The sequence below is a fragment of the Oncorhynchus tshawytscha genome, linkage group LG09 (genome assembly GCF_018296145.1).
Source record: "Oncorhynchus tshawytscha isolate Ot180627B linkage group LG09, Otsh_v2.0, whole genome shotgun sequence".
NCBI lineage: Eukaryota > Metazoa > Chordata > Actinopteri > Salmoniformes > Salmonidae > Oncorhynchus > Oncorhynchus tshawytscha.
The window spans coordinates 8361643-8375763 of NC_056437.1; the positions used below are offsets into that span (position 1 = coordinate 8361643).

A 14121-nucleotide genomic window follows, 5' to 3' on the forward strand; every position below is an offset into this window, starting at 1 on the left:
ATTGCCTGACAAGGTCTGATTCTGCTTTCAATGAAGAGTAGGCTGGAGAAGGAAGCAGAACACATGAAAAGAGCTGGGATTGGCCTGGCAGGTAACCTAGTGGTTAGAGCGTTGGGCCAGTAACCGAAATGTTGCTGGATCGAATCCCCGAGCCGACAAGGTAAAAATGGGTCGTTCTGCCCCTGAACAAGGCAGTTAACCCACTGTTCCCCGGTAGGCCATCATTGTAAGTAAGAATTTGTTCTTAACTGACATGCCTAATTAAATAAAAGCATTGTTATTGACTAAGCATTTCACTGTTAGTCTACACCTGTTGTTTACAAAGCATGTGACTAATAAAATGATGATTTGATTAGACCCAAACATGTGTCATGGCTTCCGAAGTCGGTCCCTCTCCTTGTTCGGGTGGTGTTCGGCGGACGACCTTCTAGCCATCCTTGATCCATTTTCCATTGGTTTTGTCTGGTCTTCCTACACACCTGGTTCCAATCCCATTCATTACATGTTGTGTATTTAAGCCTCTGTTTCCCCTCATGTCCTTGTCAGAGATTGTTTGTTGTATGTAGGTGTGTTACTTGTTCTGGTGTGTGATGGGTTTTGCACCCTATCATGTTATTTTTGTATACTTTGGCTTTCGGAGTAAAAAAAAAAAAAAAAAAAAAATGTATGAAACAGCTCTGTATTTTTAATAAGTTCATTCTTCTGCGCCTGACTTCCCTGCCACCAGCACGCACTACATTACAACATGCCATTTTCCTACATGTTTTATCGTTACGGTAACATATACCGTAAGCCATCTTCTAAATCAATATCAGGGGAAGTGTTTTGGATCATCGGATGGTCTCTCCCTTTAACTAAAGAGGTATAGGCGCCGACAGAGATGGCCGCCTCGCTTCGCGTTCCTAGGAAACTATGCAGTTTTTTGTTTTTTTACGTGTTATTTCTTACACTAGTACCCCAGGTCATCTTAGGTTTCTTTACATACAGCCGACAAGAACTACTGAATATAAGATCAGCGTCAACTCACCATCAGTACGACCAAGAATATGTTTTTCGCGATGCGGATCCTGAGTTCTGCCTTACAACCAGTGTAACCGAGTGGATCACATGCAGCGACCAAAAAAAAAAACGACTCAGAAAAAGAGGGAAACGAAGCGGTCTTCTGGTCAGACTCCGGAGACGGGCACATCGTGCACCACTCCCCAGCATTCTTCTTGCCAATGTCCAGTCTCTTGACAACAAGGTTGATGAAATCCGAGCAAGGGTAGCATTCCAGAGGGACATCAGAGACTGTAACGTTCTCTGCTTCACGGAAACATGGCTCACTGGAGAGACGCAATCCGAAGCGGTGCAGCCAGCGGGTTTCTCCACGCATCGCGCCGACAGAAACAAACATCTCTCTGGTAAGAAGACGGGCGGGGGCGTATGCCTTATGGCCAACGTGACATGGTGTGATGAAGGAAACATACAGGAACTCAAATCCTTCTGTTCACCTGATTTAGAATTCCTCACAATCAAATGTAGACCGCATTATCTACCAAGAGAATTCTCTTCGATTATAATCACAGCCGTATATATCCCCCAAGCAGACACATCGATGGCTCTGAACGAACTTTATTTAACTCTCTGCAAACTGGAAACGATTTATCCGGAGGCTGCATTCATTGTAGCTGGGGATTTTAACAAGGCTAATCTGAAAACAAGACTCCCTAAATTTTATCAGCATATTGATTGCGCAACCAGGGGTGGAAAGACCCTGGATCATTGTTACTCTAACTTCCGCGACGCATATAAGGCCCTGCCCCGCCCCCTTTCGGAAAAGCTGACCACGACTCCATTTTGTTGATCCCTGCCTACAGACAGAAACTAAAACAAGAAGCTCCCACGCTGAGGTCTGTCCAACGCTGGTCCGACCAAGCTGACTCCACACTCCAAGACTGCTTCCATCACGTGGACTGGGAGATGTTTCGTATTGCGTCAGACAACAACATTGACGAATACGCTGATACGGTGTGCGAGTTCATTAAACGTGCGTTGAAGATGTCGTTCCCATAGCAACGATTAAAACATTCCCTAACCAGAAACCATGGATTGATGGCAGCATTCGTGTGAAACTGAAGGCACGAACCACTGCTTTTAATCAGGGCAAGGTGTCTGGTAACATGACTGAATACAAACAGTGCAGCTATTCCCTCCGCAAGGCTATCAAACAAGCTAAGCGCCAGTACAGAGACAAAGTAGAATCTCAATTCAACGGCTCAGACACAAGAGGTATGTGGCAGGGTCTACAGTCAATCACGGACTACAGGAAGAAACCCAGCCCAGTCACGGACCAGGATGTCTTGCTCCCAGGCAGACTAAATAACTTTTTGCCCGCTTTGAGGACAATACAGTGCCACTGACACGGCCTGCAACGGAATCATGCGGTCTCTCCTTCACTGCAGCCGAAGTGAGTAAGACATTTAAACGTGTTAACCCTCGCAAGGCTGCAGGCCCAGACGGCATCCCCAGCCGCGCCCTCAGAGCATGCGCAGACCAGCTGGCCGGTGTGTTTACGGACATATTCAACCAATCCCTATACCAGTCTGCTGTTCCCACATGCTTCAAGAGGGCCACCATTGTTCCTGTTCCCAAGAAAGCTAAGGTAACTGAGCTAAACGACTACCGCCCCGTAGCACTCACATCCGTCATCATGAAGTGCTTTGAGAGACTAGTCAAGGACCATATCACCTCCACCCTACCTGACACCCTTGACCCACTCCAATTTGCTTACCGCCCAAATAGGTCCACAGACGATGCAATCTCAACCACACTGCACACTGCCCTAACCCATCTGGACAAGAGGAATACCTATGTGAGAATGCTGTTCATCGACTACAGCTCGGCATTCAACACCATAGTACCCTCCAAGCTCGTCATCAAGCTCGAGACCCTGGGTCTCGACCCCGCCCTGTGCAACTGGGTACTGGACTTCCTGACGGGCCGCCCCCAGGTGGTGAGGGTAGGCAACAACATCTCCTCCCCGCTGATCCTCAACACTGGGGCCCCACAAGGGTGCGTTCTGAGCCCCCTCCTGTACTCCCTGTTCACCCACGACTGCGTGGCCATGCACGCCTCCAACTCAATCATCAAGTTTGCGGACGACACAACAGTGGTAGGCTTGATCACCAACAACGACGAGACGGCCTACAGGGAGGAGGTGAGGGCCCTCGGAGTGTGGTGTCAGGAAAATAACCTCACACTCAACGTCAACAAAACTAAGGAGATGATTGTGGACTTCAGGAAACAGCAGAGGGAACACCCCCATCCACATCGATGGAACAGTAGTGGAGAGGGTAGCAAGTTTTAAGTTCCTCGGCATACACATCACAGACAAACTGAATTGGTCCACTCACACAGACAGCATCGTGAGGAAGGCGCAGCAGCGCCTCTTCAACCTCAGGAGGCTGAAGAAATTCGGCTTGTCACCAAAAGCACTCACAAACTTCTACAGATGCACAATCGAGAGCATCCTGGCGGGCTGTATCACCGCCTGGTATGGCAACTGCACCGCCCTCAACCGTAAGGCTCTCCAGAGGGTAGTGAGGTCTGCACAACGCATCACCGGGGGCAAACTACCTGCCCTCCAGGACACCTACACCACCCGATGCTACAGGAAGGCCATAAAGATCATCAAGGACATCAACCACCCGAGCCACTGCCTGTTCACCCCGCTGTCATCCAGAAGGCGAGGTCAGTACAGGTGCATCAAAGCTGGGACCGAGAGACTGAAAAACAGCTTCTATCTCAAGGCCATCAGACTGTTAAACAGCCACCACTAACATTGAGTGGCTACTGCCAACACACTGTCAATGACACTGACTCTACTCCAGCCACTTTAATCATGGGAATTGATGGGAAATTATGTAAATATATCACTAGCCACTTTAAACAATGCTACCTTATATAATGTTACTTACCCTACATTGTTCATCTCATATGCATACGTTGATACTGTACTCTATATCATCGACTGCATCCTTATGTAATACATGTATCACTAGCCACTTTAACTATGCCACTTGGTTTACATACTTATCTCATATGTATATACTGTACTCGATATCATCTACTGTATCTTGCCTATGCTGCTCTGTACCATCACTCATTCATATATCCTTATGTACATATTCTTTATCCCCTTACACTGTGTATAAGACAGTAGTTTTTTTTTGGAATTGTTAGTTAGATTACTTGCTCGTTATTACTGCATTGTCGGAACTAGAAGCACAAGCATTTCGCTACACTCGCATTAACATCTGCTAACCATGTGTATGTGACAAATAAAATTTGATTTGATTTAGGTGACTCACCTATCCTGCTGGTAAGCTACAGAGATGGAGTCTGTGTCTGAGCTGGCTCGGTGGTGGGAGTCCGGGAGCTGGGCATGGTTCACAGCTGACTGAGACTGGCTGTTGAAGGAGACTGCACGGTGCTCTGGAGATTCAGGCACCTTGGATAGAGCCATACATGGATAGATCAATATTTTAATAGCTGCTTGGATGGAACTTTATTAATCTCAGATTGGAAAATGTCATATAGCAGTAGATAAAAACACGCACAACAAAAATAATAACACAAAGTCAAGAGCCATAAGAAGAGCCATAAGAAGAGCCATAAGAAGAGCCATAGCATCCATAAGACAGCAGGATTAAATGGCATCATACCTGGCCCAGGTTGTGGTGTGATCTGCTCATCATTAACCGGGCATTGGAAGGGTGGTGGTGGTGGGGGCCGAGGCCGGAGTTGAACCCAGGGAAGAGCACCTCTTCCTGGGCATGGAGCAGGCCGCCAGGGGCCTTGTTCAGGGCCACCTGAGATAACACTTTTGTTATTGTTTTTCACAACAACAAAAAAATTGATGCAATTAAAACTACACACCACAAAGAACAGAGGAACTGGGGATTGGACCGGGGATTTCTAAAGATGTAAAACATCAATTACCTCTGAGTAGGAAATCCTCTTCAGGTCTGAGTCTGAGTGTGCGGAGCGGGCTGAGGAGCTAGGGGTCAGGCTGGCAGAGCTCACGGCCCTCCCTATCCCCTCCACCCCGCCCTGGCCCAGAGAGTACTGCAGGAGGTTCAATGGAGAGTTCTCTGTGAAACAGGGAGAAGTACCAAGTCGAATATTATGAGAAGACTTTATCAGGGGGTCTTAAACGCTAAATCTTATACAATAATTCATAGAACTGAAATGTAAATAAAAGGCTACCTAAAATGTATGTCTCCACCCCATAAGTAGGTCTAACAGAATCAGTTAAATTGTTCTACTGTTTAGGATGAGGTCATGTGACAAAGCTCATGTAGACATGCTGTCGTTAAGTTCACCATCTCCCTCCGTCTTACCTAAGTCCTGCAGCTCCTGGTTGTTCTGTCGGGCCTTCATCTGGAGGTGGAACTTGTGCTGAGCAGAGCAGAGGCACAGCAGGTACTGACAGGTCTTGTTGCTGTCTGTCTGGAACAGGTGTTTGATCCCGTCTGACGTGTTCTGAAGACAGATCTTCTTCTTCTGCAGAGAAACAGACGGATAAGAAAAGTGAGTGAGAGCAATACACCAAACAGGGGGGAAAAAATTGGCATTCCAATGAGTGACAGAGAAATTTTACAAAGCAATGCAGAAGAAACAGGGCATATTACAAAGCAATGCAGAACAGGGTACATTACAATCAATGCAGAACAAACAGGGCACATTACAAAGCAATGCAGAACAGGGTACATTACAATCAATGCAGAACAAACAGGGCACATTACAAAGCAATGCAGAACAAACAGGGTACATTACAATCAATGCAGAACAAACAGGGTACATTACAAATCAATGCAGAACAAACAGGGTACATTACAAAGCAATGCAGAACAAACAGGGTACATTACAAAGCAATGCAGAACAAACAGGGTACATTACAATCAATGCAGAACAAACAGGGTACATTACAAAGCAATGCAGAACAAACAGGGTACATTACAAAGCAATGCAGAACAAACAGGGTACATTACAATCAATGCAGAACAAACAGGGTACAATACAAATCAATGCAGAACAAACAGGGTACATTACAAAACAATGCAGAACAAACAGGGTACATTACAAAGCAATGCAGAACAGGGTACATTACAAAGTAATGCAGAACAAACAGGGTACAATAATGCAGAAGAAACGGGGCACATTTCCAGTGAGTTTGAGAGAGAAACAGTACACCAGACCAGACTATCTAGTAGCTCAAAGCCTTTAACATTAGTATGAAAAACACCTCATCACCCAAAATGTTTATTAAAAGTGGCGGCAGGAAGCCTACTGGTTAGTGTTGGGCCAGTAACCAAAATGTTGCTGGATCGAATCCCCGAGCTTACAATGTATAAATAATTGTCATTCTGCCCCCTCACAGTTAACCCACTGTTCATAGGCTGTCATTGTAAATAAGAATTTGTCCTTAATTGACTTGCCTGGTTAAATCAAATTTAAATAAAACAATTTAATTATGAAATTGAACTCTGCTTGGAGTTCAGAGTGCAATACACTTACTGTGAAAGAAATCTTCTTGGTTTCTCTCCAGGGGAACCTTAGTACTGGGGTTCTGTTTCCATTCAGGACCTCAAAGATGAGGACACCCTTGGAGAAGACCCCTAGCATGATACCTGTCTGGGACCGCTTCTCAGGGAGGACACGGTGGAAGTGAACCCCATACTCCGTCAGCCTCTGGCTCGCCTTCAGGAAAGAAAACAGGATAAAAGGAGTCTTTAAAACTCAAAAACAGGGATCAATCATAATTACGATCAACCATAACGTCACCACCCCCTTGAGGTTACCGCATCTTTACGCTATTTGACATGGTAGTTCAGTTACGCCATCTTGAAGCCTGGTCCTAGACCTGACACCAGGCTAGCCCAGCCACCTGAGACCAGGCTAGCCCAGCCACCTGAGACCAGGCTAGCCCAGCCACCTGAGACCAGGCTAGCCCAGCCACCTGAGACCAGGCTAGCCCAGCCACCTGAGACCAGGCTAGCCCAGCCACCTGACACCAGGCTAGCCCAGCCACCTGACACCAGGCTAGCCTAGCCACCTGACACCAGGCTAGCCTAGCCACCTGACACCAGGCTAGCCTAGCCACCTGACACCAGGCTAGCCTAGCCACCTGACACCAGGCTAGCCTAGCCACCTGACACCAGGCTAGCCTAGCCACCTGACACTAGGCTAGCCTAGCCACCTGACACTAGGCTAGCCTAGCCACCTGACACCAGGCTAGCCTAGCCACCTGACACCAGGCTAGACTAGCCACCTGAGACCAGGCTAGACTAGCCACCTGAGACCAGGCTAGACTAGCCACCTGACACCAGGCTAGACTAGCCACCTGAGACCAGGCTAGACTAGCCACCTGACACCAGGCTAGACTAGCCACCTGACACCAGGCTAGACTAGCCATCTGAGACCAGGCTAGACATCTGGGACCAGGCTAGACTAGCCACCTGAGACCAGGCTAGACTAGCCACCTGACACCAGGCTAGACTAGCCACCTGACACCAGGCTAGACTAGCCACCTGACACCAGGCTAGACTAGCCACCTGACACCAGGCTAGACTAGCCATCTGAGACCAGGCTAGAGCCATCTGGGACCAGGCTAGACTAGCCACCTGAGACCAGGCTAGGCTAGCCACCTGAGACCAGGCTAGACTAGCCACCTGAGACCAGGCTAGACTAGCCACCTGACACCAGGCTAGACTAGCCACCTGAGACCAGGCTAGACTAGCCACCTGACACCAGGCTAGACTAGCCACCTGACACCAGGCTAGACTAGCCATCTGAGACCAGGCTAGACATCTGGGACCAGGCTAGACTAGCCACCTGGGCACTTACCTTGAGAAACTCAAACTCTGTCTCTGCCTCTGTGGCTCCATAGTATGTGCTGTGTAGTTTGAGCAGTTCTTCCTTGATGGAGCTCTGGTCAATATTATCCAGCACAGAGGCAGACATGTAATGTTCCATTCTGAAGTACGTCTTTCCATGGAGCTAGAAGAAACAGATGCTATAATTGTAGCACTCACATACAGGGTTGGTCGGCATCCTGGTTCCAGATTAAGCCGACGCCTGGACTAAAAAGGCATGTTCAATGGAGAGCCTCAGCTGAAATGGCTTTGTAGTCCATGATTGGCTTAATATGGTCTAGGAAACCACCCTATTATGTAAATGTGGTAAACACTGTATAATAACTATACTACTACTGTAGAGGAGGGATTACTACCTCTGCCTGGTAGTCACCAAACTCTGCCTGAAGAGCCAGGGACGCCAGGAGCATGGCATTCTCCATGTCACAGCACACCCTCTCCTCCAAGATATCCTTCCTCAGCTGCAAGTAGTACTGGTGTTTTGTCATGGTGTGTCTGGAGTGGAGCACAGTATTGATACTTTATTCTGAAGCGGGCTATTGTTGTTTAACCAAGGGCTTGTTTCACTTCAGCTAAAGGCTCTGACTAACCTGGTCCCAGATCTGTTTGTGCTGTATAGTCCTATTGGTTGTTGCTATGCTTGGCACAGATCTGAGACCAGGGTCCATATTATTATGATTTATTTAGAATTCAAGGCACACTTAACCAGCATGTCTACCACGGCATTATTTATTATATTAACAATAAAAACCCTTGAATGAGTCTAAACTTTTGACTGGTACTGTATATACACAGTAAGTCAAAAGTTTGGACACACCTACTCAAAGGTTTTTTCTATTTTCTACATATATGGCATCATGTAGTAACCAAAAAAAAAGTTTTCAAAATATATTTTATATTTGAGATTCTTCAAAGTGGCCACCCTTTGCCTTGACAGCTTTGCTGTCTTGGCATTCTCTTGGCATTCTCTTTACCAGGTTCTCCTGGAATGCTTTTACAACAGTATTGAAGGAGTTCCCACATATGCTGAGCACTTGTTGGCTGCTTTTCCTTCTTCCTTCACTCTGCGCTCCAACTCATCCCGAACCATCTCAATTGGGTTGAGGTCGGGTGATTGTGGAGGCCAGGTCATCTGATGCAGCCCTCCATCACTCTCTTTCTTGTTCAAATAGCCCTTAAACAGCCTGGAGGTGTGTTGGGTCATTGTCCTGTTGAAAAACAAATGATCGCCCCACTAAGCGCAAACCAGATGGGATGGCGTATCGCTGCAGAATGCTGTGGTGGCCATGCTGGTTACATGTGCCTTGAATTCTAAATAAATCACTGACAGTGTCACCAACAAAGCACCTCCACACCATCACACTTCCTCCTCCATGCTTCACGGTGGGAACCACATATGCAGACATCATCCGTTCACCTACTCTGTGACTCACAAAGACACAGCAGTTGGAACCAACAATCTCAAATTTGGACTCATCAGACCAAAGGAAAGATTTCCACCGGTCTAATGTCCATTGCTTGTGTTTCTTGGCCCAAGCAAGTCTCTTCTTATTATTGGTGTCCTTTAGTAGTGGTTTCTTTGCAGAAATTCAACCACGAAGGCCTGATTCACGCAGACTCCTCTGAACAGTTGATGTTGAGATGTGTCTGTTACTTGAACTCCGAAGCATTTATTTGGGCTGCAATTTCTGAGGCTGGTATCTCTAACGCACTTATCCTCTGCAGCAGAGGTAACTCTGGGTCTTCCTTTCCTGGGGTGGTCCTCATGAGAGCTAGTTTCATCACAGAGCCTGATTTTTTCCACCGACTGCACTTCAAGAAAGAAAGTTCTTGAAATTGTACTGATTGACTGACCTTTATGTCTTAAAGCAAAGAGAAATGACAGTCCATTACTTATTTGAGCTGTTCTTGCCATTATATGGACTTGGTCTTTTACCAAATAGGGCTATCTCATCTCATCACAACACAACTGATTGGCTCAAACGCATGAAGGAAAGAAATTCCACAAATGAACTTTTAACAAGGCACACCTGTTAATTGAAATGCATTCCAGGTGACTACCTCATGAAGCCGGTTGAGAGAATGCCAAGAGTGTGCAAAGCTCTCAAGGCGGCTACTTTGAAGAATCTCAAATATATTTTGATTTGTTTAACACTTCTGATTACATGCGTCTTATTTCATAGTTTTGATGTCTTCACTATTATTCCACAATGTAGAAACTAATAAAAATAAAGGAAAACAATTGAGTAGATGTGTCCAAACTTTTGACTGGTACTGTATATATGCCCCATTTAGCAGGCTATTTTATCCAAAGCGATTAACAGTCATGCGTGCATACATGCGTGCATTCTGTTCTGAGATGCTTCATGAATAAGGGCCCGAGCTCCACTGACAGGAAGTGGGCAGACATGTTTCCATTGTCTTACTTTATGGAGGACAGGGCCTGTCCCGGAGTAAGAATGGGGAATCAGGTCCCCTTCTCTCCATGTCTTCGTAATCAGTATTATCTAAAATAGCAAACTGCTCCTAGATCATCACTCATACTCTGAGAAGATGAATAGCCCCCATGGTCTTACTGTATGAGGTTGACGTCATCCAGAAAGAACTTGATGCGTAGGAATAGGTTGAACTGGATGTCTGGTTTCTTCTTCTTGGGTTCTTCCTTCCACCCCTCAGGAGCAACTTTGGACAGCTTGGCATCGGGATCAATGAAGAAGAACTCATTGTCTAGATAAAAGAGACACGGAGGGAGGGAGGGAGGGAGGGAGAGAAATGCAGGAGGGAGGGAGGGGGAGGGAAATGCAGGGAGGGGGAGGGAGGGAGGGAGGGAGGGAGGGAGGGAGGGAGAGAAATGCAGCAGGGGGAGGGAGGGAGGGAGGGAGGGAGGGAGGGAGGGAGGGAGGGAGAGAAATGCAGCAGGGAGGGAGGGAGGGAGGGAGGGAGGGAGGGAGGGAGGGAGGGAGGGAGGGAGGGAGGGAGGGAGGGAGGGAGGGAGGGAGGGAGGGAGGGAGGGAGGGAGGGAGGGAGGGAGGGAGGGAAGGAGGGAGGGGGAGGGAGAAATGCAGCAGGGAGGGAGGAGAGGAAGAGGGGGCAAAGAGGAGTGGGGAGAGTGAGAGAGAGCGATAACATAGGAATAAGTTAGCATGAGCTGGACACTTGCACAGACACACACTGAAAATAACTAAGACACTTGCAGTCAGAAAGCAGGCAGGAAAATCAGCAAGTGTCTGGATTTTGGTTTATACGGGACAGTAGGAGGGCAGAAGAGCACACACCCATCAGGAGCAGATTGGTCATATGATGGGCTGGCCCATTTTTTTGTTGAGTGGGCTGGTCGAAATTGATATGCACAAAATAGAAATGACTAAGGTTCTACTAATCTATAATGATACTTTGGCTGACCCCTCTACCAAGATGGGCAGGACCGGTTTTCTGATAGCGTAGCCTAAGATCACAAACTCACATTCAAAGTCAAAAGCAGAATCAGCAAAGAGAGCTGCTCCGACTCATCAGTTAGACAGCCAAGATCATGAAAAACGGTAAGGTTGCCTATAAATGTAGAAAGAGCACATTCTATGTCGTCACCTCACTCAAAACATAGTTTTGTTGGGGGGGGAGGGGCTCAAAAGCATGACTTGTTCAAACAGTAAAGTGCATTATCCTCCATGACTTGTTCAAACAGTAAAGTGCATTATCCTCCATGACTTGTTCAAACAGTAAAGTGCATTATCCTCCATGATTTGTGTAATGGAAGTGTCTTTCCAGCCTATGACTTCGCCTGCTGCTGTAATGAGCGAGCCTCTCTATTCTCCCCGCATGCGCTCGAGAGAAAAACACAATCTGATCATGTAACATTTTAAAATGCAACTGCGGGAAAAGTTGCCGCCACATGCAGTGATGTGGACTGGTTAAGATGTCATGGCCGAATTCTTGTCCCAGTTGGCCCCTGACACACACACACACACCACACACACACACGATGAAGTGTCTCCTGACCCCTCCTGTCTCAGCCTCCAGTATTTATGCTGCAGTGGTTTATGTGTCGGGGGGCTAGGTAAGTTTGTTATATCTGGAGTACTTCTCCAGTCCTATTTGGTGTCCTGTGTGAATCTAAGTGTGCGTTCTCTAATTCTCTCCTTATCTCTTTCTTTCTCTCTCTTTCTCTCTCTCGGAGGACCTGAGCCCTAGGACCATGCCCCAGGACTACCTGACATGATGACTCCTTGCTGTCCCCAGTCCACCTGACCGTGCTGCTGCTCCAGTTTCAACTGCTCTGCCTTATTATTATTCAACCATGCTGGTCATTTATGAACATTTGAACATCTTGGCCATGTTCTGTTATAATCTCCACCCGGCACAGCCAGAAGAGGACTGGCCACCCCACATAGCCTGGTTCCTCTCTCGGTTTCTTTCTAGGTTTTGGTCTTTCTAGGGAGTTTTTCCTAGCCACCGTGCTTCTACACCTGCATTGCCTGCTGTTTGGGGTTTTAGGCTGGGTTTCTGTACAGCACTTTGAGATATCAGCTGATGTACGAAGGGCTATATAAATAATTTTGATTTGATGAACCCTCCACCCATACCATACCTGTGAGGCAGGCCAGGCCGAAGAGGTGGTGCTCCACCAGTCCAATGTGAGCCACCACCATGTCCAACACATCCTTACACACAGCCTTGATGTCACAGCTCAGCTCCAGCTTCTGGCCGGTCAGCAGGACCACCCCCACCTTCCTCTGGACCTCATCCAGCTTCCCACGCTTGTTCTTGGGGAGAGAGACGACACGGGACAGGAGAGAGATAGAAAGGGGTAATTTAGGGTGAGATATGGGACAGGAGCAGACCAGTACATTGCCCTGTACCAGCAGAGGGCCAGTACATTGCCCTGTACCAGTAGAGGGCCAGTACATTGCACTGACCACCAGACCTGGGGTCTCTCCTCTCCAGAGCAGGTTATTTATATTATTTATTTGTATTTGTATAGTTTGAGTATATTGAGCATGCCTGGAGGTTCTAGGTAGGCAGGGTTTCATCGGTTCCATTGTAGCCAGGCCAGCTCAATCAAGCAGAGAGAAATGATTCAAAATGAAAGCTTTCTGTTTGAACCCAGAGCTAGAGGAGAGGTTAGGATGTATTCCACTACACTGACATAACCCTCACTCACACAACCACCGGGCTAGAAATCAGTCTGCTCCACTAGTACCCCATCTGAAACACCTTGAAGAGTCTCACCATTATTGAAGAAGGAACCGTCAAGGCAACACATGGCTCGCTGGTCATCTTCACAAATTCAGGACCAAAGAAATTCTGCAATAGGAACGAGAGACAGAGTAAGATGAGGTTACACACAGACTGCACCGTGTCTTGCTGTAAAAATGTTAGGCCTACTTGTTCTCCCCATCTACAAATCACACCAGCAGTCATTTCACATAGAGACAGCTTTGGTTTTAGATCAAGTGTAGGCTACCTTAGGTTTGCTTATGCGGTAGGCTACCTTAGGTTTGCTTATGCGGTAGGCTACCTTAGGTTTGCTTATGCGGTAGGCTACCTTAGGTTTGCTTATGCGGTAGGCTACCTTAGGTTTGCTTATGCGGTAGGCTACCTTAGGTTTGCTTATGCGGTAGGCTACCTTAGGTTTGCGGTGGTGTGGTAGCGTTGCATTGAGAGGGTCCCGGAGGTCCAGCATGGAGGTGCGTGCCAGGGGCTCATCCCCGGTGTAGAGGCTGGCTCGGGGGTCGTCCCCTGGGTATAGGGAGGCCCTGGACAGCCTGTTAGCCAGGTGAGCCTGGAGCCTCTGAACCTCTTCCTCACGTCTCTGGAGCATCAGACCCTCGTCGGCTGCACCCTCATGTCGCCTGGGGGAAAAACAGATTGAAATGTACAACAGAACGGACACGATGGATTCCATACTATACATTGCAGACATTCATGTGTGTGCAGCCCCTTCATACCGCCTGCATGGGGAGGACATGGAAATAAGATGCATAGAACTGCCATGATTACTTACTCTACATGACCTAGACAAGCATATACACTGAGTGTACAAAAACATTAAGAACACCTTCCTAATATTGAGTTGCTCTTCCGAATATCCTTGTTTCGTCAGGGCTTGGACTCTACAGGGATCCTGGGTGGTGGACCGTTCTTGATACACACGGGAAAGTGTTGAACGTGAAAAACCCAGCAGCGTTGCAGTTCTTGACACAAA

The 14121-nt window shown here is 47.4% G+C and overlaps 1 protein-coding gene across 4 annotated transcripts in view; it reads right to left on the minus strand.

The window, feature by feature from the left end:
• ptpn13 (protein tyrosine phosphatase non-receptor type 13) overlaps positions 1-14121 on the minus strand; it is a 148253-nt gene that overhangs the window by 39742 nt on the left and 94390 nt on the right. For all 4 annotated transcript variants that reach the window (XM_042326447.1, XM_042326448.1, XM_042326446.1 and 1 more), the window contains exons 10-20: positions 13543-13768; positions 13146-13220; positions 12505-12679; positions 10496-10646; positions 8276-8414; positions 7891-8043; positions 6562-6744; positions 5385-5547; positions 4984-5135; positions 4707-4853; positions 4353-4492 (exon numbers count right to left, since the gene is read on the minus strand). In XM_042326447.1, coding sequence (XP_042182381.1) covers positions 4353-4492; positions 4707-4853; positions 4984-5135; positions 5385-5547; positions 6562-6744; positions 7891-8043; positions 8276-8414; positions 10496-10646; positions 12505-12679; positions 13146-13220; positions 13543-13768 — 1704 coding nt within the window. The remainder of the gene's footprint in view (positions 1-4352; positions 4493-4706; positions 4854-4983; positions 5136-5384; positions 5548-6561; positions 6745-7890; positions 8044-8275; positions 8415-10495; positions 10647-12504; positions 12680-13145; positions 13221-13542; positions 13769-14121) is intronic.